Source organism: Schistocerca gregaria, chromosome 2 (genome assembly GCF_023897955.1).
Source record: "Schistocerca gregaria isolate iqSchGreg1 chromosome 2, iqSchGreg1.2, whole genome shotgun sequence".
Lineage (NCBI taxonomy): Eukaryota > Metazoa > Arthropoda > Insecta > Orthoptera > Acrididae > Schistocerca > Schistocerca gregaria.
This window is the reverse complement of record NC_064921.1, coordinates 13,831,855-13,857,197: the sequence shown is the minus strand read 5'-3', so window position 1 is coordinate 13,857,197 and position 25,343 is coordinate 13,831,855. Positions and strand designations below refer to the sequence as shown.

General features: G+C 45.2%; 1 protein-coding gene across 1 annotated transcript in view; it reads right to left on the bottom strand.

The window, feature by feature from the left end:
* Positions 1–10,708: 10,708 nt before the first annotated feature.
* LOC126332375 (uncharacterized) overlaps positions 10,709–25,343 on the bottom strand; it is a 212,478-nt gene continuing 197,843 nt past the window's right edge. The window contains exon 6 of the mRNA XM_049996577.1: positions 10,709–11,175. Coding sequence (XP_049852534.1) covers positions 11,163–11,175 — 13 coding nt within the window. The 3' untranslated portion in view covers positions 10,709–11,162. The remainder of the gene's footprint in view (positions 11,176–25,343) is intronic.

The following is a 25,343-nucleotide window of genomic DNA, read 5'->3' as shown; positions in this document are numbered from 1 at the left end:
ACGGCGTCGTCACACGGAGGACAGAGCCATCACACCGACGTCATCTCAGACGCGACATGTTTGATCGCCGAAATATTGTGCCCGTTGGACACTATAGACCGGCAGTACACCCGTGGATATTTTGATTATCAAATACGCCGGGAGAAACTCAAGAATCATATTTGGTTACTGTTTCAGTGGTTTGCAATCCCTCGTGTTAATCCCTGGCCATAAGTTTCAGTCTGTATCCCCCACTTACGTTCGATGCTGACTTGTTAGTCCAGAACATGCATGTGAATCCAATTGCCAAGACTCCAAGATAGTATTTAAAGTAGACTGGCGAGGCAGTGAGAACTTGAATCGAGGTGCGGAGCCTGCCATGGTGATCCGTGCACTTGTGTAAACCGCCGTGCCAATGTATACTCTGTCCCACCGCATGTTGGCGGTTTTGGGATCCTTTGTTAGTAAGGGCATGTTATTTAAGATTCGTTACAAGTCCCTAACCCTCCCGAGGAGCAGAGGGGTTTAGGCCTTTGTCATGTTCAGAACAGAGCGAAGGCCCCGTCCGTCAGCTGTCACCTGCACCTGTGGAGACGAAGCCCGACGTGCTTCACAAGTCTCTTACTGGAGAACCTTACGACCCGCCTCACTCACACCCCCTGTGACGATATCGGACACACCAGCACCCTTCTTCTCCATTAGCCAATTCTTCCTTGAATCAAGCTACATCCACACCTCACTACTACCAACATGCTTGATGACGACGAGGGCGATATATACTGCCATGCAACTGGACGCTGAATGTGACTGAAAGCAAACACCCCACTACAAAGTGGCGTGCTGTGTGGCAGTTAGTGAATGCCACCACCATTGATACTGACATGCAATCTTCATGGTGTATAACTGTTAAAGGGAAACAGTTGTGCCAGTCCCGCCTACATCACATCCACCTCGCCGACTCACTATTGTGTGCCACATGTCAAGTGCTTCACACGGATGAACATCGTTTCGAATGCGGCTCGGCAAAGGACTTTCGGTATTTGGTGCGCCAGATGTTGACTTTTCTCACACGCACGACTCCCAACGGGGTAATTACACGATGACTTCGTTTCCCAGATGGGTTGTATTTCCCAAGAGCAAAAACGAACTCTTTTGCGTGGATTAGCGGCCACGCTGTTCACTACCTATCCGGCAAAGGCGAAAATACTGTACCCGATTTTTGGTACTACCTAAACGAAAGACACTGTGCGATCGTTAACAACTCTAAATACAGACATTTTTTCTAATTTTCTTTGGAGCGCATTCCATAGCCCGCCTCGCAGCTGGATTATCCATGACTTGTTAACCTTCGAACCTCTTTCCAGTTCCTTTTTGTTAATGAGATAGAATAAATAACGGATACAACACAGTGGCGATACGGTAGTCATCGGAAAATCCGCAGTGGGCTATAGCATGGAGCATCCTTATGTCGTAAAGGGACGACTTTTATTATTCTGGTTACGTCGCCGAAAAGGAACGGCATTCCTTTATCCATTTTTGTAAAATAAAAAAAGAAGGGTAGCGTCTAAAAAGAAAGGAAAAAAGGTAAGGCGACTTTTCGCGATAAGCTGGAAATCCACTTTTGAGTCCCGGTCCAAAAAATAAAAAATAAAAAAAATAACAAAATAAAAAGAAATGGGTGGCTTAGTGGTTAACGCATCTGCCTCGTAAGAAAGAGACCCGGATTCGATTCCCGGCCCTCGTACAAATTTCCACTCGCCGTTTCCGTCTATATATATAAAATCATACTTATGTGGGATGAACAAAGATTCTGGAATTGTGTCATTTCCTTTGTATGCTCCCAGTAGGTTTGATCATTATGCAAGTATTGTGGAGATACCTCTCGTACTCCTGGAGGGAACACGAAGCCCTTTTCGAGAAGCGCTGTTGAGGAAACTTAGAGGACCGGCATTAGAACTGGACTGTAGATCGACTGTAATGCCGTCAGCGTAAGCTTGATTCAGCCTTCAGCGACGCAGCGGTTCGGACGGTGTTCACTTCCCTGCCGCACGTCTGAGCGAGAGGTGTTTACGTTGTGTAGCGGTGTGCCGCGGTAATGCATAGAACGAGTCGTGGCCTTGTCGTTCCGCAAATCGACACATATATTTATTTTTTTTGTTAACGAATATGCTCGGCCGAAGGCTTACGAGATCGAACGTTATTTAGGGGACGAGTTAAAAACCGAATCTGACGTTCTAGTTGGAATACACTTATGAACAGTCAGCAGCGTGGTCTATGTCATGTTAATCAGTGAAGCGGCATGTGACGAACTACTACTCCGACTCCTACAAGGACTCCGTTTCCGTCATTCGGACGGAAATGTTGGAGCGGTTGCAGTTGAACACTCCGGCATGGGACAACGAACGATCCGCGTCTTAGAGCTTCCATTCGAACAGCCAGAATAATTGGTGACAGACGCCGTACGTCCTTACGGAACGGTCCAATCCCCTGTGTCTGAAAAATGGGCGAGTTTCAAAACTTATCCTGCCCTCAATGGCGTCGGACAGATAGCGATAGAACTCCGAAAACACGTTCCGCCATACCTGTACGTCACTGGTTCAGGGAGATTGTCATCTATGACGGACTACCAAGGACGTGCTCTGGGTGTGTGAAGGACGGACACGTCCGTTCTGAGTGTGCTCAACGAAGGTTGTTGCAGCTGCTCAACGAAGGTTGTTGCAGCTGCCACGGGATGAATCCCCCTCTCACACCGCGTCCGACTGTGCTCCCCATGACCTATGTCGCCGCATTACGCGATGACGTAGGCTGTGAGACAGAAACGCACCGAAACACACACACAGAGGCAGGTCGAGGCGAGCCACGGAAGGACGACGTTGCTCTGGACCGCGTGCACCAGTCGCAGGGCGCTCCCTCTTCGGTGCCGCTTGCGGCCCCTTCAGATAAGGCACTTACAGACGTCGATATTGCGACGTCACTCAATTCCGACGCCCCCCCACGAACAACTAGAAACCGTGCTGACCTCTGATTCAGAGGCCCGTTTTCTGGCCGGCAAGGAACACAGCGATGACCAAAACGCCGGAAGAAGCGCCGCCTCGCGGTGCAAAACGACCAATCTGATCCAGCAGGCAATTCTGAGGCGTTCTCGGGTACAGAGCAGACAACCATGGAAATAGAAAAACCGTTTATCGTGGGTGCAAGGGTGGCCAGCGGGACGGCGACACGACCTTCCGATGACGATGCTCCAGAAACAGCGGAAGACAATGTAACTTTTAATTCGTCTTGATTGCAAAATGTTTATTCATATGACCGGTTTTGGTTCCTTTAGCACCATCTTCAGATCTGATATTTCGGTTACAGGAGTAACCCGTCCAAATATAGCAACTTTCACATGCTGCGTCACACCAGCATGGGAAAGTTGCTGTATTTGGACGGGTTACTCCTGTAACCGAAATATCAGATCAGAAGATGGTTCTAAAGGAATCTAAACTGGTCATATGAATAAACATTTTGCAATCAAGACGGATTAAAAGTTACATTGTAAAATCACTGATTGCGGCTATCCTATCAGACATTGTCTGTTTCTGCAAACGGCGGAGGAGTTCGATCGACGGCAACATGCTATCGAGGAGGCTGCGGCGCCTACGACGCACGACAATTATAGGGACTGGTCAGAAGAGCCAGATAATGCCGGAGGAACTGCTCCCACACACTCGGAATAATGGCAGACCATGTGAGGAGATGGCGGGGAGGTCAGTAAGAAAGCAGCCTGTGTACGGAAGAAAGACCCTATCCGAGAAGCTTGCTGCATGGCTGTCAACGCAGATAAGGCACCTTTCGGTCGCTCAGTTAATATCAATAGCACTGGGACGTCGGTGAAAATCATGATGCTCAGTGACCTGATAAAGGCTTCAGATTTAGTCATAGCGCTATTACAGGAAGTTCGGGTGCTTCCTCCCTCGGGCTTTAGCGGCTAGGACGAGAGAGGCGTTGGCACAGAGGTACTGTTAAAGTAAGGGACACGTGCAGACAAAGTGGAGTATTTGCCTTCTGCCCGTGGTACGGCCGTGACCACAGGTGGAATACCTTTGATCAGTATATTCGCACTGTCAGGCTCTGATAAGAGAAGGGAAAGAGCATATTTTTACCCCCATGAGGTTACACCGTTGTTTCAGGGACGATTCGATGCTTGCATAGTCGGAGGAGATTTTAATTGTGTGCTCGACAGAAAGGACCAACATCCTAACTACACTCCTAGCCAAGAACTTCGGGAGCTGGCCCATGATATGGAATTAGTCGATACGTGGGACCTGACGTATCGCAACCAAGCAGAATATACATTATTTACGAGCCACTAGGCGAGCCGTTTGGATCGGATCTACGCTTCCAGGGCGTTACCGATGTCGAAGGTGCGCGCAGAAATATGGCCGACAGCGTTTACAGACCACGAGGCATATATTTGTACGGTTAACCTTGATAGACAGCAGGTATGGAGACGGAGGGATAATAGGAAAATGAACTTCTCCCACCTGCGTGATGCAGAATGCCGGCGCATGGTGGAGGAAGCGTAGCATGGCTGCCTTCGTCGACGAAACCGTTATGGTTCTGTCCAGCAGTGGTGGATCGAGTGTGCGAAGCCAGCTTCACGGAGGACGTTAGTAGGTTACGGGAAGGAGGTTTCTCAATGGCAGCGCACGATCACTGACTTTTACTCTACGGCTCTCCGGGAACTGTTAGGTCAACCACATACTCCAGACGGTCGTCCACCGTGTCAAGGCGAAGCTGGTAAAACTTGCGACGCTAAGGATGGCGGGTATGAAGAAACGCGCGAGGTCGCAGGGTGACTGCCCAGAGAGTTTCCCTCGAGGCATTATGTGATAAAGAAAAGAAGAAGAAGACGAAGGACGTTAATTCATGTGTTCGATCTCGGCGATGGCCGTCGCTTTTCAACACAAAGGGGCATAGCACAGGCGTTCACGGATCATTTTAGCAGATTCTATGCGAGCAACGGGCAGGACCAGAGGGAGCTGGAGAAAGTCCTTGAAGAGATCCCAGTCGAGACGCATGTGAACAGGGAAGCGGGCGTGTTATCTGAAATTACGTGTGAGCAACTGGAGGAAGCGATTACACGAGGTGCCTGCAACAGGTCCCCAGGTCCAGACGGATTCGCGTGGGAATTTTACCGTGCCTTTGTGGCCATTATGATACCGATGTGGTTATGCATGTTTAATGAGCTTGTGCAGCAAGAAGTACCGGTTCCCATTAAATTCACGGAAGGACTCATTATACCGTAGCCCCGTGGTCGTTAACCCTCCTTAATAGTGACTGCAAGATCTTTGTGCGCATACTGGCAGCCGTACCAAAACGTCACTGGTGGATCGAAAACATGCCGATCAGACCTTTCTTGGTGGCATCAGTAATGTCCATGCAGCCTTGTGAGACTATCGTGACTTCGTCGCCCTCGCGCCTGCAAGCCGCCTCCGGGGGGGGGGGGGGGGGGGGGGGCGGGGCGACTAGTTGCTGTAGATTTCGATCATGCCTTGGGTAGAGTGGGCCATGTGGTGTACCTGGCGGTGGTGATTGATTGATAGGATGGGTGTCTCGCCAGTTTTGACCACTCCAGTGATGCGGCTGTTGCACGGCGCCACCTCATTGACTGTGATCAGCTGAGTATTTTAAGATCTCAAGGTCACTCAGGCAGGGTTGCCCTTGTTGATCCTCCTATATGCGATCTCCTTAGAACCGTGCCACTCAACCTTCGCCGCAGTCATTCAAATGCAGAGCGTATGACATTAATTCCTCGTCTCCAGAATGAGGGGAGACTAAATCAACACTGGATAGGCTACAGACGTACGGGATGGCAGCTGGCAGCGAGGTCAACTTCCCAAAATCACAATTCATGCATGTGGGGCGTGGACTGGAACTAGGAACGAAAGGATCCTTACTTGTGGTGCAAACCCTTCGCCGTTTGGTTATCACCTTTGATAAAGAGACGGCGGAAACGCCTGCGGACGACTACCGACGGCTGTTATTCAGAGTCCGCACGTCAGTGTGGCTGTACGCACTAGGTCGATGGATATGCTGCAGCGAGTGTTACTCGTCAACCTTTGTCTCGCGCCCATGATGTGCCACCTGAAACACCTTCTCCTCATGACGCGCACGATGGCTATGGGGATTCAAGCGGATTTTGGGCACTATGTAAGCCTGGGGACAGCTCTTTAAGGTACAGTTCAACACACTTACCCTCCCAGCGCAAGAAGGGGGCGTTCGATTGTGAACGAGCACGAGAAGGCGCGTGCCATGTATATTAATACTATGCTAAAACGGTGGCGCAACAGGAATGACTCGCTTACGGGGACGACCATCAAAGCACTAGTACCAACATCGCATTTTCCTCCGGTCAGTGTCGGCCATACATCGCCAACCTTAACGTATGTGCGCACGTTCATCGTTGAACACTGTCGGGACGTCGGTAAAAGCTGTCGAACGTAACTGTCTACATCGATGGACGTGTACCACCTGCTTGTTCGACAGATCACCCGGAACAAGGTCGACCGGAAACATCCAGCCGTTAATTAGCACGTGGTGTGGCGCACCGTACACCACCCCCACCTACATACGTCAGGTCCACGTGGTACATTGTAGTGAACCGGAAATAACCAACGAATGACAAAAAAGTACGCAATACATTTGGCGGATTCGCCCATGTGTCAACAATGCGACGTGCTGGATACGGAAGACCACCGGCTGGTCTGCGGCGACGCGTTGGCTGTCTGGACCCTAGCAAGGGAGATACTAGCATTCATGCGGCGCACTATATATACAGCAACATCTTCCAACGAAGTATTTTTTCCAGAGGAAACGTATTTTCTGCATCATAAGCAGGACGCAGTGGCGTGCATCACAGGGATGACGATCCATTACATATACATTACTCGCCATTAAAGTTGCTACACCAGGAAGAAATGCAGATGATAAACGCGTATTCGTTGGACAAATATACTAGAACTGAGATGTGATTACATATTCACGCAATTTTGGGTGCATAGATCCTGAGAAATCAGTACCCAAAACAACCAACTCTGGCCGTAATAACTGCCTTGATACGCCTGGGCATTGAGTCAGACCTTGGATGGCATGTACAGGTATAGCTGCCCACGCAGCTTCAACACGGTACCACAGTTCATCAAGAGTAGTGACTGTCGTATTGTGACGAGCCAGTTCCTCGGCCATCATTGGCCAGACGTTTTGAATTGGTGAGAGATCTAAGGAATGTGCTGGCCAGTGCAGCACTCGAACATTTTCTGTATCCAGGAAGGCCCGTTCAGGACCTGCAACATACGGTCGTGCATTATCCTGCTGCAGTGTAGGGTTTCGCAGGGATCGAATGAAGGGTAGAGCCACGGGTCGTAACACATCTGAAATTTAACGTCCACTGTTCAAAGAGACGGTATGGGGTGCCATTGGTTACACGTCTCGTTCACCTCTTGTTCGCATTGACATCACGCCGGGTGATACGCCAGTACGGCGATGACGAATCCACGCTTCCAATGTGAGCTCACCGCGATGTTTGTCAAACACGGATGCGACCATCATGCTGCTGTAAACAGAATCTTGATTCATCCGAAAAAATCACTTTTTGCCATTCGTGCACCCAGGTTCATCGTCGAGTACACCATCGCAGGCCCTCCTGTCTGTGATTCAGCGTCAAGGGTAAGCGCAGCCACGGTCTCCTAGGTGATAGTCCATGTTGCTGCAAACGTCGTCGAACTGTTCGTGCAGATGGTTGTTGTCTTGCAAACGTCCCAATGCGTTGACTCAGGGACCCTGACGTGGCTGCACGATCCGTTACAGCCATGTGGATAAGATGCCTGTCATCTCGACTGCTAGTGATTCAAGGCCGTTGGTACCCAGCACAGCGTTCCGTATTACCCTCCTGAACCCACCGATTCCGTATTCTCCCAACAGTCATTGGATCTCGACCAACGCGAGCAGCAATGTAGCGATGCGATAAACCGCAACCGCGATAGGCCTTTATCAGAGTCGAAAACGTGATGGTACACATTTCTCCTCCTTACACGAGGCGTCACAACAACGTTTCACCAGTCAACGCCGGTCAACTGCTGTTTATGAGAAATCGGTTGGAAACTTTCCCCATGTCAGCACGTTGTAGGTGTCGCCATCGGCGCCAACTTTGTGTGAATGCTCTGAAAAGCTAATCATTTGCATATCACAGTATCTTCTTCCTGTCGGTTAAATTTCGCGTCTGTAGCACGTCATCGTCGTGGTGTAGCAGTTTTAATGGCCAGACACAGACGTTTGAACGTACTGAATTACTGGCAACACTTGCAAGATGGCTACAGAAAACTGTTACGGCTACGGATGTACAAGACCTGGTATGCCAGTTACGTAGGAACGATTTCTGCGGACCCGCCATTACTTGTTGGGTTTCACAAAGATGAGCACTGCCGCTCATATTTGCGCACCCGGCGCACCCGAAGTATAAGTGATCAGCTAAGGACAACTATGCGAATATGCGACCTAGAAAGAACTAACAGTTGCACAGTTAGCAATGGATTGTTACTTCGAATTTTGTTTTAATATCCATAAATACTTTTCTTAAGGGTGCTGGAGGTTGCGCCACTTTGAGTTTGTTGTTATTTTATGCTGCATGGTAGGACAGCAGCGAGGTTCCTTCCAGAACAGTTTTAATATATAATGACGTACTATGGTTTTGTGAATAATAAAGGTTTCTTTATCTCCTACCTTCTCTCAAAAAATGGTAGAGCACTTGCCCTCCAGGAAAAGAAAAGAAAAGAAAATATAAAATGGCAAGGAGACCGAAAATATAAAATAGTAAAAAAGAGAAAAAAAAAGTGGTTAACACATCTGCCTCGTAAGCAGGGGAGCCGGGTTCGATAGCGGCCCTTGTACAAATTTTCTCTTGCCGTTTCAGTCTATATACATAAAATCATGTCTATATGGGATCAACAAAGACTCTGAAATTGTGTCATTTCCTTTGTATGCTACCAATAGGTTTTATCAATTCGCAAGTATTGCAGAGATACTTCGTGAACTCCTAGAGGGAACACGACGCTCTTTTAGTGAAGCGCTGTTGAGGAAACTTAGAGAACCGGCATTAGAGCTGGACTGTAGATCGATTCTAATGACAATCGGTCATAACACGAGGAATCAGTCACACATAATAGCCTAGACACATTTCACCCTCCATAGGAGATAGACATCACTAAAGACACCAGGCTAAAGGGCCCATTGCGTGCCCAAACCTAACTGAATGTGTATTAAATAAAGTGTTTTTCTTTTATCCTTACGTCCCATCCTAGAAGAATAAGTCATCAAGGATGATCTCTTCAGTCCACACTACACACTATATATATATATATATATATATATATATATATATATATATATATATATATATATATATATATAAAGAAAAGAAAAAAGAAGAAAAAACGGCCACGCGCTCTCTCTCGCTAGCTGTGTTAATATCGAAGTGTTATTGTATGGATATTATATACAACCTTGGTCTTAGAACTTGGTTAAGATTTGGATTGCACTATGGATTTGTAAATTGTATTGTGAACTTAATTACGTATCTACTTGCTATGAGAGCAATAGACGCTGCCTGCTTCAGTGGGAGAGTAAAGATAAGTAATCTTCCTGATCGCTGGCAACTCACTGTGAGTCTAATCTTTTCCCGGCCGTCAGATCTTGCGTTACAACCCGGTCACGTCCTGCTGCCAATTCCAACTTATTTTTGCCACTCCAGGCAGACATAAAAGTACAGAATGCTAGCATTTCAGCCTGACTGTGATACACAACCAACAACTTCATGAAGAGTTCGTATTTGAATGCAATGCATTTTTGAATGTGGAAAATTCTTCTATAATTGTGCACCGTACCAGTGAATCTACTGCTCCTGATAGGATGGAACATTTAATCCTATTCTGTCTTACTAACTTAACTGATAATTTAGAACGTAAGTACATCAGTACCTTTCGTTTTATAATTGATGCTTATTCTTTCTATTCGGTGTGGAGTGAGACATATCTGTAGATAAGGTGAGAAAAGTTATGTTCCTGCTGCGAAATGACAGCGCCTCTTTAATGTAAATTAATTGTAATCTTAAACAATACATTTTTGATAACAAGTGAACGGAAAATCGTTCTGAATTTCTGTATGTTTAATCCTTTTCCTTGGGACGAAAATTGTTTCATTTTACCTGCAATAAAAACAATCAGAGTGAACTGACTTAATACCGAAAGAGATTCACTTAAAGATAACAAGCTGTTCACTTCATTTTTTTTTTTTTGGCATTATATTTGCTGTACACAAACAGTCGATCTATTGATACAGAAGTAAGTTACATTCTTAACATGATGTTGATAATGGATGACTAAGTTTGTACAAAAATGTTTGACTGATTTTGTACAAGTTTGTAACTTCTGTAAGAGTTTATTGTTAAACATTGTTAAATTTTTCAGCTTGTATTGATTACATTGCGAGACACAAATAAAAACGATATTTCATGTTTTCTTTAATGTGTCACATTCTTCACTTTTTGTCTTCTTTTCAGACCACAGAGTATATAATTTAAATAAACACTCAGTACTAAATGGTGAGTTCTGAAACGTACAAAGCTTACGAAATTTTTATTAACGATATGCACACCACCACCTTTACACATGGGAGCCTAGATCAAGGGCTTTTGTACTTCGGTCTACTACTCAAAGAGTCATAAAGTCTTTTGAAGTATCTTGATGTTACTAGACATTTTCTCATCCAAAGGAAACAGCATTTCCAAAACTGATTAAATTCTTCAACAAAAAATTGGTACAGTTGCCTCTTGAGGGCAATGTATAACTTTTTAATTACGTTATCACAGAGTGCCTATGAAAATCCAGTACATAGAGCGAATCATAGTGTCGTTTCTGACCTCTCTTTAACATCTAGAATCGGAGAGAGATTTGAAGCACACGGCTTAAGGAAGGCTTTGTGCTGATTACCACATACTGACTACGTACAGGATACGACTTATAAGTATAACGCAGCAGACAGTGAGCACTGTGTCAGCTGGAAGTCTGTCACTGGAGGTGCTCGTTCCTTGTTTGTCACTTTCTTCATCCGAAGAGGGATAAACAGTATTGTCTGTTGACATCGTCTCACCTCCAACAACTAAAACAGGAAAAACAAACATAAAAATGAGTGTAATTCTTCTTCAATTTACTATTTCATGCAATCACTAAAATTTTTCTGTGTTTGTGATCGGAAACAAAAACGCCCTGAAGAAAGTCACTTGTAACAGTGACCGAAACGTCGGTGGTTTTACATATTGATAATGTGGTCACGAACCAAGAAAATTTTCATTGAGTGTGACAAAGGCCCGGAAAGCCTACGTTTATAAGATTAATTATATTTTTGCACGTTTATTACGATTAGTGAATATATTTCAATAATGCTTGGGTGAAACAGAAGTGATATCTGGTACAGCTCAAGAAGTGTTACCAGCCCTCAGCTTTTCTTATCTACATAAGCAATTTAGGAAACAATCTGGACAGCCCCTTCATATTACCTGCAGATGATGCAATCGGTTACCGTCTAATAAAGTCATCAGAAGCTCAAAATTAATTGCGAAATGATGCAGACAAGATATTTGTGTGGTGTGAAAAGCGGAAATTGACTCTAAAGTATAAAAAGTGTGTGGTCCTTCACATGAGTACTAAAAGAAATCCGTTAAGTTTCTTTTACACGATAAATCAAACAAATTTAAATACTGTCGATTCAACTTTTTGCCTAAGGATAACAGTTACAAACAATTTAAGCTGGAATTATATAGAAAATGCTGGGGGAAAGCGAACCAAGGACCTCGTTTTATTGGTAGAAGATGCAACAGATCTACTGAAAAGACTACGTACATTACGCTTGTGCGTTCTCTCCAGGAGTATTGCTGTGCGGTATGGGACACTCTCCTTAAAGGACGACAGCTCGTCTTGTATTACCATGGAGTAGCGGGCAGGGTGCCACGGGAGCGATACGAGAAATGAAGTGACAATCATTAAAACTGAGGCCTTTTGTCGTTGCGGCGGGATCTTCTCATCAAATTACAATGACCAATTTTCTCCTCCGAACGCGAAAATATGTTTTTCGCCGTCACCTAGACAGGGGGACAATCGCCATCGTTATAAAATAAAAGAAATGAGACCTGACACAGAGAGATTTAAGTGTTCGTGCAATTCGAGAGTGGAACGGCAGAGAAATAGTCTCAAAGGTATTTGATGAATCCTGCGTCAGGCACTTAAGTGTGTACTGGAGAGAAGTCGTGTGAGCGTAGATAAGAGAGACCTTGTATTCTTTTTTTTATTTTTCTGGGCAGAAGCTGCCTCTTCGAGAGGAGACCCATTTAAAGTCAGAAACTTTTCAACGAAATACCAGGTGTGCTTGAAGTGAGGCAGAGAGAATACCAACTGGAAACACATGGGAGGGGGATTTCCAGTTGTGGTATTTGCCCTACAGCGTGTCGCTACCAATGGTCGGAAACCGAAGGATGGAAACTGTAAAAGTGTGTTTGTTCGTATGTATACATACACTACGCTTTTAATTTTCTTATCTGGGACATACAGCCGCACAATTACATCAAAAACAAAGTCGATGATTTGTACTACATGAGCAGTGTACTTCCGTCGCTGCCAATAGCATGAGGGTTAGAACTTCAACAGTCGCAACTATTCATTCACAACCGATACAAAATAGTTACATGTTTACTTTGAAGGGCAGTAGCGGTTGCAGTCACCAGTGTTGTGTAAAATCCATTGCTAGCAACGTGGAAGGCGTAGTATCCGTTAGCCGAGCCTGTTCTGTTGATGGTGAGAACGGAGCAGTCTACTGCCAGTCGACTCTCTGGAACAGTTCTGAAGCGAATGCCACCAAGTTGTTCCTTCATCAAGTCGGGGAGTATGGTCGGTGAGTACCTGTACCATCCACCAAACAGAGCAGCCACAGCTTGCGCCGTATGCGGTCGCGCATTGTCGTATGAAGTGATAGATGGGCTGCGCAGAAAGTGTCGCCGCTCCTTTCGCAAAGCTGGTCGCTGGTTATGCCCCAAAAACGAACAGTCATACTGTGCATTTGATTCCCAAGATGAAGAAACCACTTCGTAGCATTAGATTCAGAACTGTTTCAGGGATTCGACAGGCAGCAGACCACTCCATTCGCACCAACAGAACAGGCTCTGCTAACGGTGTACTACGCCTTCCACACGGCTGGCAATGGGTTTTACACAACGCTGGTGACTACTTTGAAGGACAGTAACAGCTGCAAACAAGTAACTCTTTCGTATTGATTGTGAATAAATAGTAGCCACGATTTAAGTTCCAACCCTCGAATAATCATATAATAATAATAAATAATGTGATTCTTCAGTTTCACCCGGCGATTTTGTTTGATCGAAGAGTCCATGGGTGTACTGCTGGTCCATGGGCACAATATTACGGCGATCAATCACGTCGCCACCGTCAGGGCGCTGACGAAATGAGCTGCTCAGGGCGGGCGGCCGCCTTATATCCCCTCCCCCCACGGGCCTTCCCTCCGCGGTCCGCGCCTGCAGTCGCGCGTCGGTAGTCGCGGAGACGCAGGGCTCGGCGTCTATGGCAGCGTCGGTGTACTTGCTGCGTCCGCCCAGCTCGCCACATCGTTTTCGTTGCTGAGTGTCTTCTTAATTATACTCAAATGGCTCTGAGCACTATCGGACGTAACATCTATGGTCATCAGTCCCCTAGAACTTAGAACTACTGCAACCTAACTAACCTAAGGACATCACACAACACCCAGTCATCACGAGGCAGGGAAAATCCCTGACCCCGCCGGGAATCGAACCCGGGCGCGGGAAGCGAGAACGCTACCGCGACCACGAGCTGCGGATTATTATTTTATAAATGACTTATAAGTACTGCCAGTCTCTCACGATGATTCTGTGCTTTGTATCATACGTTTTTAGCCATAATTCAGTGACCATGTTATAGACCGTTCTTTGATTTAAATTCTCAGGAAGACGCAACTGATATACTTCTACAATTGAAACCCGGTCAATTCGTTAAAAATAGTGACCGAGGGATGCTTTCTTTCAACACTGCTACGAGTATTAGTGGTCAGACTGTATACGTCTTTGATAAAAGTTGACGTGTTATATATTGATCAAAGTGGGTTGTAGCGGTGACAAATCACAGATTTACGAATTTTATTGTCAAATACAGTCTTTCGCACAATCTTCTTTCTTTCCATGACATTGTCATTTACCTACATTGCTTGTGTCCGATAAACACTATGTCATCAGAGGTATTTGGACACCACTGTGTACATCGTAATTGACCACTGGATATGACGGCAGTCGGACGCGGTATAAATGGAGGCGCGGAGTGTTGTGTTGTCAGCAGAGAATGAGTAACAGCAAAATGGATCGGTCAGAAGAACTCACCGTCATCGAAACTGGGCTAGTCATCATTCTACAGCTGCCCAAGACGACAGTTGGTGAAGCGACTGTGAAATGGAAATGCGAAGGAACAAACACAGCTAAGGCGAGACCGGGCACATCTCAGGTACGAGCCGGCAACGTCGAGTATTTTGGAGGGCTGTGATAAAAAATTCACATGAAATCAACGGAAGGAGTCACTCGATTTTTTTAAAGTAGCTTCATCAGTCCACCTAGCGCAGTGACTATGCGTAGCGAGTTAAAAGGAATGGGGAGATCCTTACAAGTCACACTCACCTACACACAGTGCTGAAGGACGCTTGAGGTGGTACGAACAGCGACCCTACTGGGCAGCGGATAAGTGAGGGGAACCGAGTGATTTGGAGTAATGAATTACGCTGTAATCTGTTGCAATCTGGTGGAATGGGTTTGGTTTGATGAATGCCTGGATAATGTAACCTGCCACCATGTGTAGTGCCAACATTGAAGTACGGGACGTGTTGTTACGGTAGGGTGGCATTTTTCGTCATAGTTTTTGGTAGGATGTAGTCCTTTTTGGTAGGATGTAGTCCCCCCATTGTGCTTAAGAAAATGCTTACTGCAGAACAACATTTTACAGCATTCTTTTCTGCTACAGTAGAGAAAAAGTTCAGAGATAGTGACTTTTTGTAGTATCATAACAATGCGCCCTAAGAGGAGAACATTTCTGGAATGGGCTGACTTGTGCGGAGTCCCGACTTCCATGCAATAAAACACGTTTGGGGGTGAATTAGAAAGTCGACTTCGATCCAGACCCCAGTGTCACCTTCTCTGGTTTCGGGCTTCGAGAAATAGTGGGCTACCATTCCTCCACAGACATTCAGACACCTCACTGAAAGCGTCCCCAGCACAGTTCACGCCGTCAGAAAGGCGAAGGGTAGCCACGCCTCGTGTTATTGTACACTAACAGGCGTCCAGGTACTTTGGACCTTAAAGTATATTTCAAACTGTCAACAGTTCTAGAGAACAGGGAGAAACTAGTAGCAGTTCCTAGAGCAATTTGACCATTTGCAATGTGAAACTTGTTTCAGATTGAATGAAACACCCTTGGTGCACACACTAATACCCGGCAATGACGCCGGTGAGCAAAGTTTGTTGCGAACAAGGGAGTAAACTACACGAAAGCAGTCTGTAGAGAGACATTCCATATGAGGACGAGCGTTGTCCTGTTGCTGTTCTTCTTTGTAAAACCAGATTTTAAATTTTATATTTAATTTTCGTAGCTGGATACCTTTTTAAAAAAAAAAATTCTTCATGTGCCCTGCAATACTATAGATACTCTAAACGTCTGCTGGTTCTCTGTAGTAGTGCACTGTAGCATTCAAAAAAATATGCATGTTTCTAGCTAACTTTTCCAGAGTTGCATTAATTTGCATTATAATTAACCGGTTTTAACTGTTTTAAAGAAGAAATCCGAATGACCATGTAACACATAGTAGTATGTAAGTTTCACGCGCTGCTAAGCCAACACCCCCCCCCCTCCCCCTATCTAGTCACAGGTGGCACCATTTCGGACCGAGACTTCCGCTAAAGCCACCTCACACGCATGGCTCGTTGACGCCGAACCATCAGTACTATTTATGCTGGCGTAATGCACACTTCTGTGCCGTCCACGCAAGACATTCAAGCCCTTTTTATACCTATCTGTCGCACTTAACACGTGTTAATGTGGAGTTTTTAGTTAATCCAGTAAGTACGAGGGTCGTTCAATAAGTAATGCTCCACATTTTTTTTAAAAAAAAGGCCATTAATATACATAGAAAAACGTCCTTGCTGGTGCTTCACATTCGATGTTTGTTCTGTGATCCGGTGAAGTTTCGAACCGCTGTGGCAGATAGCAGAGCCATAGTACCGCGACAAAATGGCATCTACATAGCTACAGGCAGTGTGCTGTTACTGAATTCTTGTGTGGAGAACAAGAAACCGTGGTGAACATACACAAATGTTTGTGTGTAGTGTATAGCGATGCTGCAGCTCATAGGAGTACAGTCGGGCGATGGGTAAGGAAAATTACAGCCTCAGGAAATGCAGAAACAGAGCTCCATAATCAGCCATGCTCGGGATGTCCTGTCACAGCCACTGCTCCGGACATGCTGAATCGTTCGGATGACAAGTTGTGAATCGCCGGTCGGCACGAATAATGACAACCGCCTCTACAGCTGTCGGTCAGCATTGGTAGTTCTTCTATGACCGAGACTCTTCGATATTCAAAGAAGTGCTCACGAATGCTCACAATGGACCACAAGATTCAAAGAAAGGCCATTTCATCTGAGCGTTTGGAGACCGACAGAGAGGCCTTTGTGTCACGGATCGTTACTGGAGACGAAAGCTGGGTACACCTCTTTGCGCCGAAACAAAAAGGCGGTCCATGGAGGGGAATCATCCTCATTCACCAGAAAAGAAGAAACTGAAGAGAACCTGCTCTGCCGGAAAAGTGGATGTGGCTTTGTGATGGCGTCATTCTCGTGGACGTGATACGAAGAGGGTCAACCATCAATACTGTGGCCAACACGATAGTGCACGCCCACACACAAGTCTGAGAACCTGGGAACGCGTTGCCAAATTGGGTGGACATCACTGTCTCATCCATCCTACAGTCTAGACCTGGCACCCTCGGACCTCCATCTCTTTGGGCCGCTTAAAGATTCTGTACGGGGAACAAAATCTGAAGACGCTGAAGGTGTCAGTCATGCTGTGAAAACATGGGCACGCCTAAAGGCAAGAGCTTTTACCAGCAGGGAATAAATGCTCTTCCACAAGTTGGCGTACGGCTATAAAACGTGATGGAGACTACGTAGAAAAACAGGACATGGACAAGACATGTTGATGTATATCGTCACCAAATTCTGGCTCTTAAGAATAAATATGTTCTGAGAAAGGAGATGTCGGGCATTACTTATTGAACGACCCTTGTACATGGGCGTAAGAAACTTAAAAAGGTTTATCCGGCTTCCTATCACTTAATGCCTCAGTAAACGGTCAAACGTCTATGACAAAATCACTCTTATCTAGCCACGGATTTGCCAAGCAAGCATGTACACGTTCAAACAATGTTTGTCAACTTAACCTCGATTTGAAGCAAGCGCTATACCTGCTCGTGTGTATTTTGAGACTTGAGAGTAGTGAGACAGGCCAGAAATGCAGACAAAGCAAACCTGATACTGACTCTGTCTCTGTGTTTAAAGAAGAAGAAGAAGAAAACATGGTTTAAATGAGAGATTTACCCATGAAAATATGATAAAGGAAAATTACTCTCAGAACCCCTATGATTACATCAACTTTCTTCAAACGGGCAATGACACTTTATGAAACTTATTAAGTCCCTTCTAAAATAGCAAATTTTCCTTTCCAGTTCGTTTTTATGTGGTCAAGAATGTGTTAAACAAGTCCGTACACGTACTAAGAAAGCTTGTCAGTTTGCCCTTACTTATGAAGCAAACGCTTTTCGTGTATGCTGTATTTTGGCACCAATGGGAATGGCCAGAAGAGCAAAGACAGCATTCTGACGTTGCCTCTAGCACTGCGGTTAAAGAAGAAGAAAATAAGACGCTGGTCCAGGGAATGTTTTAAAATGAGAAATATGCAACTGGAAACCTGTTAATGAAATTGTTTCAGTCAGAATCTGATGATTACATCAACTTCCTGGAGGTGGACAGCGAAACGTCTCATAACTTGATTATCGTCATTTCACCTTCACATTGAAAAAGAAGATACAAGTGCCTGAAAACTTATGTCATTAGAGGACCAAGTAGGAGAGAATGTCATTAAAATACCGCATCGACGGAACATATGGCCCACATCGTCCATGGAAGAACTTTGAATTCTTTTATTGCATTCCACTCCGTTTGTATGTCACTGTATGCGTAAATTATTGTTTTGTTCATAACCTCTTCATGTGTAATAGATGGCTGGGAAAGAAGTGGTACCTCTACCATTTTGTTAATTGTCAGTGCTACTTTGTTTCTATATTTGATCGTAGTTTTCATAGTGGTGGAAGGTCGCGATAGAGTGAGACAAATTTCTCAATGAATATATGTAGCGAAACGTCGACATAAAAACGTTCGCCATGTTGTCAAACTATCCGCCAATCAAAATTTTTCGCAAACTCGACAAACACGGCCTATGATTCACAAACACGTCAAACTACACCGTAAACGGACAAACATACCTGGCGAAGTGGCGCATCGGTTACCACACTGGACGCGTATTAGGGAGGACGACGGTTCAAACCCGCGTCCGGCCATCCTGATTTATGTTTTACATGATTTCACTAAATCGCTTCAGGCAATTGCCGGAATGGTTCCTTTTAAAGAGCACGGCCGTCTTCCTCCCCCATTCTTCCATAATCCGAGGGCACCGATGACCTCGCTGTTTGGTTCTCTCCCATCACTCAACCAACCATGAATCGGTCAAACATTTCGCAAGCTTAGTTATGTTTGACAAAATCTTCGTTTACGGAGGCCTTTACAGCTGTCGCGCCATCCAGTTCAGTTATAAACAACTGCTTCTAGCGTGCTATCGTTTTTATCTAGACGATGAACGATGGTATTTGCCTGTAATCAAACGCTTTACCGCACCATGATTTTTTAAAAAGCTGTGAGTACTGAGCTCTCATTATTATATGGTGTTTTATGGAAGTACACATCTGTTTTGTCGGCCGGAGTGGCCGAGCGGTTCTAGGCGCTTCATTCTGGAATCGCGCGACCGCTACGGTGGCAGGTTCGAATCCTGCCTCTGTCATGGATGTCTGTGTGAACAGTGTGTTGACGTGACGGGCGTTCTCCCGTCCAGCCGCAGCGCCCTGCACCGCCTTCAGCCGGCTGCGCCATATGGCCCACAGGCTCCTTCGGCCGGCGTGGGAACCGGAATCTTACTCACTCCCGACCTTATTGTTGCTACAGCACCGCTTTACTCACTGATCGTATCTAAAGAAGTGATACGAAATTGTAAAACAGGAAAATAAGGAAATGAAATGTTGCTTGGACATAAGGGGTACCTTACAAATTTTAAAACCGAGTTTTCCCGTGTTCATTCTGAATAAGTGAAGTTATTTGTTGAAATTTTTGCGGCCACTGTGGGTGCGCCGCCGTCATTGGACGGATAGCGAAACTAAAAGAGCAAGAGACGGGAAATGTTTATGAAGATATTATTATCAAGCCTCAAAGCTGGTATTCTGGTCCTTGTTTGTATTCCTCGCGCACCGTCGCCGTGTATTTACTTCCTCGACGGTGGGAGGCCACGAAACTGGAAGCCTATAGCCGCCTTCTCTATTCGAGTTAATATTCGTTCTTATAAATCTCCTCGACTAGCACTCGTTGAAATCTATATTTTAGCCACCTTTCTCCAGTGTTCCTTTCCCGCACATATCACACTTTGTATTAAACAGCACGACCGCCACAGGCAGTTACAACATTCTTTTCCAGTCCTTCCCGTTTCTTCTCTATGCACTTTGCCACACCCACACAAGAAGATTTTTATTTTGTTATGGCGCAAACATAAGTCTTTATACAATTTTCTGGAGAATTACACATATTCGGGTTGTAATTCTAGAAACGAACGGCAGCGTAACAGAGAAAGAAGGCGGTTCGTCATCTTACATATTAGCATAATTAACGATATGTCGTTTGAAAACTCTTTCTATGGATAAACCATCACAGTCGTTGGCCTTGAGTGTCTTCCTTAAGAGATTCAGCTGCGATTTCAAGCTGTTATTACCGTTGATACGGAAGGCACATGAAGACAGAGTGCTTAACAATGCTTGTTTCTCGACTGAGTGCTGATACGAAGTGGCATCTAGATACTTATTTGAGTTTGTAGGCTTTCTATACATTCTGTCTAGACTATTGTCAGATCATCACTTGCAGGAACAAGAGATCGACATCATTCCCTACCTCCCTGGTGAAGTTTATTGCGTGATGAATCTATTCTGACAACCTGTGGAATGTATCAAGCTCTTATTGTGTGTCATTCACATAGTACAGATAAGTGGAAGGCTTTATTGGCGCACTGATTAATGCATATTGTTCAAATTGTTGCATAAAAATGTCAGCTGCGACTGGCTATAAAGGTTAACCAATGGCAATACGAATTCTCATAAAATTTTACGTTCCACTTACAGCAGCTCGGTTACAGACATAATTCGATCAGGTCACGCACATACGGAACAACTTCCTTCCCTCTGATCTCCATAGTACCTGCTACTGGGATACTCATTTCACATCCAAACTTACAAGAATGCCGCTCATGTATATTTACACCGTGCTCAATATTTCTAACAAATCTTTCTAGTAGTTCACTTAAGTATTTATCCCTACAACTAGACGTCTCAGTTTCCTCGGTAAATGACTTGCTAAAAAGTACGGTCAAGAGTTAATTTTAATATTTTATTAGGTTGCAGCAGAATTCTTTTCGTACGTTCGCAAGACCACATATTCCGACAGCTACTGGGGGGAAGGCGGTTAGATTCTTGCTAACTGAGCCATTCGTTCTGGAGTCTGATCACAGATCTATCAATTTTCGAACGATTATACTCGTCGGGTTACCAGCAATAATAGACTGAAAAGATTCGCTCAATAACAGCACTTCTTCAGAATAAGTGTAGGCAAACTGCCTCTGATATGTGAACGCGACACTGGTCTTAGACAGTGTTCAGCTATCTGGGAACCCGAGGAGAAACTGAAGAGGATCCCAACTGAGGGGTCGAAAAGTCGATTATGCAAGAAAAAACTGAAGAGGAAAATGATCCTGCCTAACCAAATAGAAGACTTTACGTTCAAAAATAAAATTACGCAATCTTGGAAACAGCGGACGCTGAATGCCCGGGAGGTGTTAGGAAAGAGAGTATGTCATATATCAACAGCGACCCTCGTACACCCCATAAGTCGAATAACAAGATCACGTTAGGCCAACACAAATACAAAGGACTGTAGTTACCAAATGAAGCAATTTTTAAATATGAAAAAAATCCTGTGTGCTCTTGGAAATATCAACGCGTAAGAGGGTGAAGAAGGCAGCTGTTCCAAGCTAAACCTGTAGTGAGAGCTGGCCGTCTCAAACGCCAACACCAACATTGTCTGTCCTCTTAATGTCAGACCTCGACGTCATTACAGGGCCTTCCGTTTCGTAGGTGGACAGCTAATAGCTGGAGAAGTTTGGTTTTATAATGACAGATTATAAGATGAAACCGTCTTCCCGTTTTCCCTTTATAAAATGAAAAATGACACGAAACTGTATTACAGATATGTGTCTTACCGCTAACAAAAGTGAGGTTGACCAGCCAACTTGTAGTACATTAAAAGCAACAGCAATCACTCAATAGAGGAAAGTCCACTGAACCTGACGGGATACCAATTCGATTCTACACAGAGTACGCGAAAGAACTTGCCCCCCTTCTAACAGCCGTGTACCGCAAGTCTCTAGAGGAACGGAAGGTTCCAAATGATTGGAAAAGAGCACAGTTAGTCCCAGTCTTCAAGAAGGGTCGTCGAGCAGATGCGCAAAACTATAGACCTATATCTCTGACGTCGATCTGTTGTAGAATTTTAGAACATGTTTTTTGCTCGAGTATCATGTCGTTTTTGGAAACTCAGAATATATTCTTTAGGAATCAACATGGATTCCGGAAACAGCGATCGTGTGAGACCCAACTCGCTTTATTTGTCCATGAGACTCAGATAATATTAGATGCAGGCTCCCAGGTAGATGCTATTTTTCTTGACTTCCGGAAGGCGTTCGATACAGTTCCGCACTGTCGCCTGATAAAGTAAGAGCCTACGGAATATCAGACCAGCTGTGTGGCTGCGAATACATAGAAAGAAGGATGATTATATGATAGCGGAACAAACACTGGTAGAAGTTACTTCTGTAAAATATCTGGGAGTATGCGTGCGGAACGATTTGAAGTGGAATGATCATATAAAATTAGTTGTTGGTAAGGCGGGTACCAGGTTGTGAGTCATTGGGAGATTCCTTAAAAAATGTAGTCCATCAACAAAGGAGGTGGCTTACAAAACACTCGTTCGACCTATACTTGAGTATTGCTCATCAGTGTGGGATCCTTACCAGATCGGGTTGACGGAGGAGATGGAGAAGATCCAAAGAAGAGCGGCGCGTTTCGTCACAGGGTTATTTGGTAACCATGATAGCGTTACGGAGATGTTTAGCAAACTCAAGTGGCAGACTCTGCAAGAGAGGCGCTCTGCATCGCGTTGTAGCTTGCTCGCCAGGTTTCGAGAGGGTGCGTTTCTGGATGTATCGAATATATTGCTTCCCCATACTTATACCTCCCGAGGAGATCATGAATGTAAAATTAGAGAGATTCGAGCGCGCACGGAGGGTGTCCGGCTGTCGTTCTTCCCGCGAACCATACGCGATTGGAACATAAAAGGGAGGTAATGACACGTAAAGTGCCCTCCGCCACACACCGTTGGGTGGCTTGCGGAGTATAAATGTAGATGGAGAATACTAAGCTATACAACTATCAAGTCCCATTGTTACCAAAATGGATGGTTACTTCATTATGTAATTGGTTCAAATGGCTCTGAATACTATGGGACTTAACTTCTGAGGTCATCAGTCCCCTTGAACTTAGAAGCACTTAAATCTAACTAACCTAAGGACATTACACACATCCATGCCCGAGACAGGATTGAAACCTGCGACCGTAGCGGTCGCGCGGTTGCAGACTGCAGCGCCTAGAACCGCTCGCCACTCCGGCCGGCATTATGTAATTAATGCACCTCACAGCTAGGTTATTAGGCCCAATGAAAATTCATCAAGTGAGACTAAATCGCTTGCAAGATTACTTGCCAGGGTGTTGAAGTTGGGAACAATGACATGCGTAATAACACTAAAACAGACTTGTCACAAAATTCTACTTGTTGAAATGAGCATTACCTGAAAATTACTACAAAAAATTGTAGGGGCAAGTAAGACAGAAGTAATGCGTCCAGCAAGTACCGAGAAAGCTTCATGTGAATGTGGTACACGACGAGCACTTTCTAAATTGGTGTACTAGGAGCTGCTCAGCAATAGCGATAGCTTCATTTAACGCAATAAGTACGGCAAGTCCACAGAGTCGCGCTATGGTTTCAAAGTTTTAGATATAGAGAATCGTGGTTTGTTGTAAAAAGTTTAGCAGCTCTCATAACGCTTTTTTTCCCTTTTGTCCTGTGTTTCCTATTTGACTTAGGGGGCATCAAAATAGCAACAGGCCAGAAGAACGTTCCACGTATTATCTGGTATGGAGAACCTAAATCTGTTACAATGGTACTGCAGAATTATCGCTGCCAGTATGGGAGGTCAACACCGGAAAAAACAAGCACAATGAGTTGGTTCAAAAGCTTTAAAGAGACAAGCAGTGTCAAAGATTTTCGTCGAAGTCGAAGTACGACTAGTTCTCAAGCACGTGTTAACGGACTTGATGACTGAATTTTAATTCAGCCCCAGTAAGTCAACTCGTCGTGGATCGCGCGAATTGCAGGAAAGAAGAACGACTGCTCGTAACGTGTTATATAAGCCGTCGCGTAATTTTAAGTACCACAAAATGCAAGTGTTAAAGGGAATACAGCCAAACGATCGTCCGCTGTGGTATCCATCCACGTGATCTATACTGGCCTCCATAGTCGCTTAGAATGACTTCTTGAAAATATGCCTGTTTCCAGATGAAATAGCGTTTCACAATTCTGGATATGTGAGCCGCCACAACGTTGGGATTTGTGGCTCCTGACACCAACAGCACACACATGAACACATCCGTGATACCAAACAGCAGTGCCTGAGTTACTAAGAAGTACGATGGAATAGTCGTTGTGACACGCGTGCATGACGACAGTGAAAATTTGTGTCGGACGTGGACTCTGACCCGGTTGGCCCGGTTTACGCCAGCGGTCGGCTTAACGGCTTCGGCTACCCGTGCACGAATCATGGCCAGACCCAAACTTCGATAAGTCGTCGACCTTGTGTCACTAGCTGCACTCGCACGTTACGTATATTCCCGTACAGGGAGGACATATTTATATTTTTTTAAAAGTACGATGCTCTGTCTCGAATACTTTCGCAGTTATGATTTTCGGAAACGATAGGGGAAATTTATGAATATCTTGTAGCTTTTCTTTTACTTCCGCAGTGAGTAATGCAAAATTTTTTTCTGAAAACAGGTTTGTTTCTTTCAGAACTCTAAAACACCACGTTATCCTGCATTCTTATGACTGCAAAAGCCTGCTTCTCAACGTGATCGCTGTTCAATGCGACGGCCTTACGCCACCTTACTGGCAGGGCCTGTGTGCCCCTATGGCACCAGTGTAGTCGATGACGTCGAAGCCAGCGTCTTGCTGCATCCATATCATCCACACGCTGCTTCCCGCGGAGTGCATCCTTCATTGGTCCGGACAGTCGGAAGTCGGAAGGTGCGAGATCCAGGCTCTAAGGTGGATGAAGAAGAACAGTCCAGTGAAGTTTTGTGAGTTCCTCTCGGGCGCAAAAACTTGCGTGAGGCCTTGCGTTGTCATTAGAAGTTCGTTTGCATTTTTGTGGCGACGAGCAAGCAGAAGTTGTTTCACCAGTTTCGTGAGGGTAGCACATTACACTTCAGAGTTGATCGTTGCGGCGTGAGGGAATATTTCAAACAGACCGTTACCACGCACGGGTTTACAGGCTGAGTGGTGTGGCGCCCAACTTCTTCTTCGGAGGATAGGTGATGCGGCGTGACTCCTTACACAGCCATATTGTTTTCGGTTCGAAATGATGAACCCATGTTCCGTCACATGTGAAGATGTTCGACAGAAAATTGTCACGATCAGCCTCGATACGGTCGCGCAATTCCGCACAGGTGGTCCTTCAT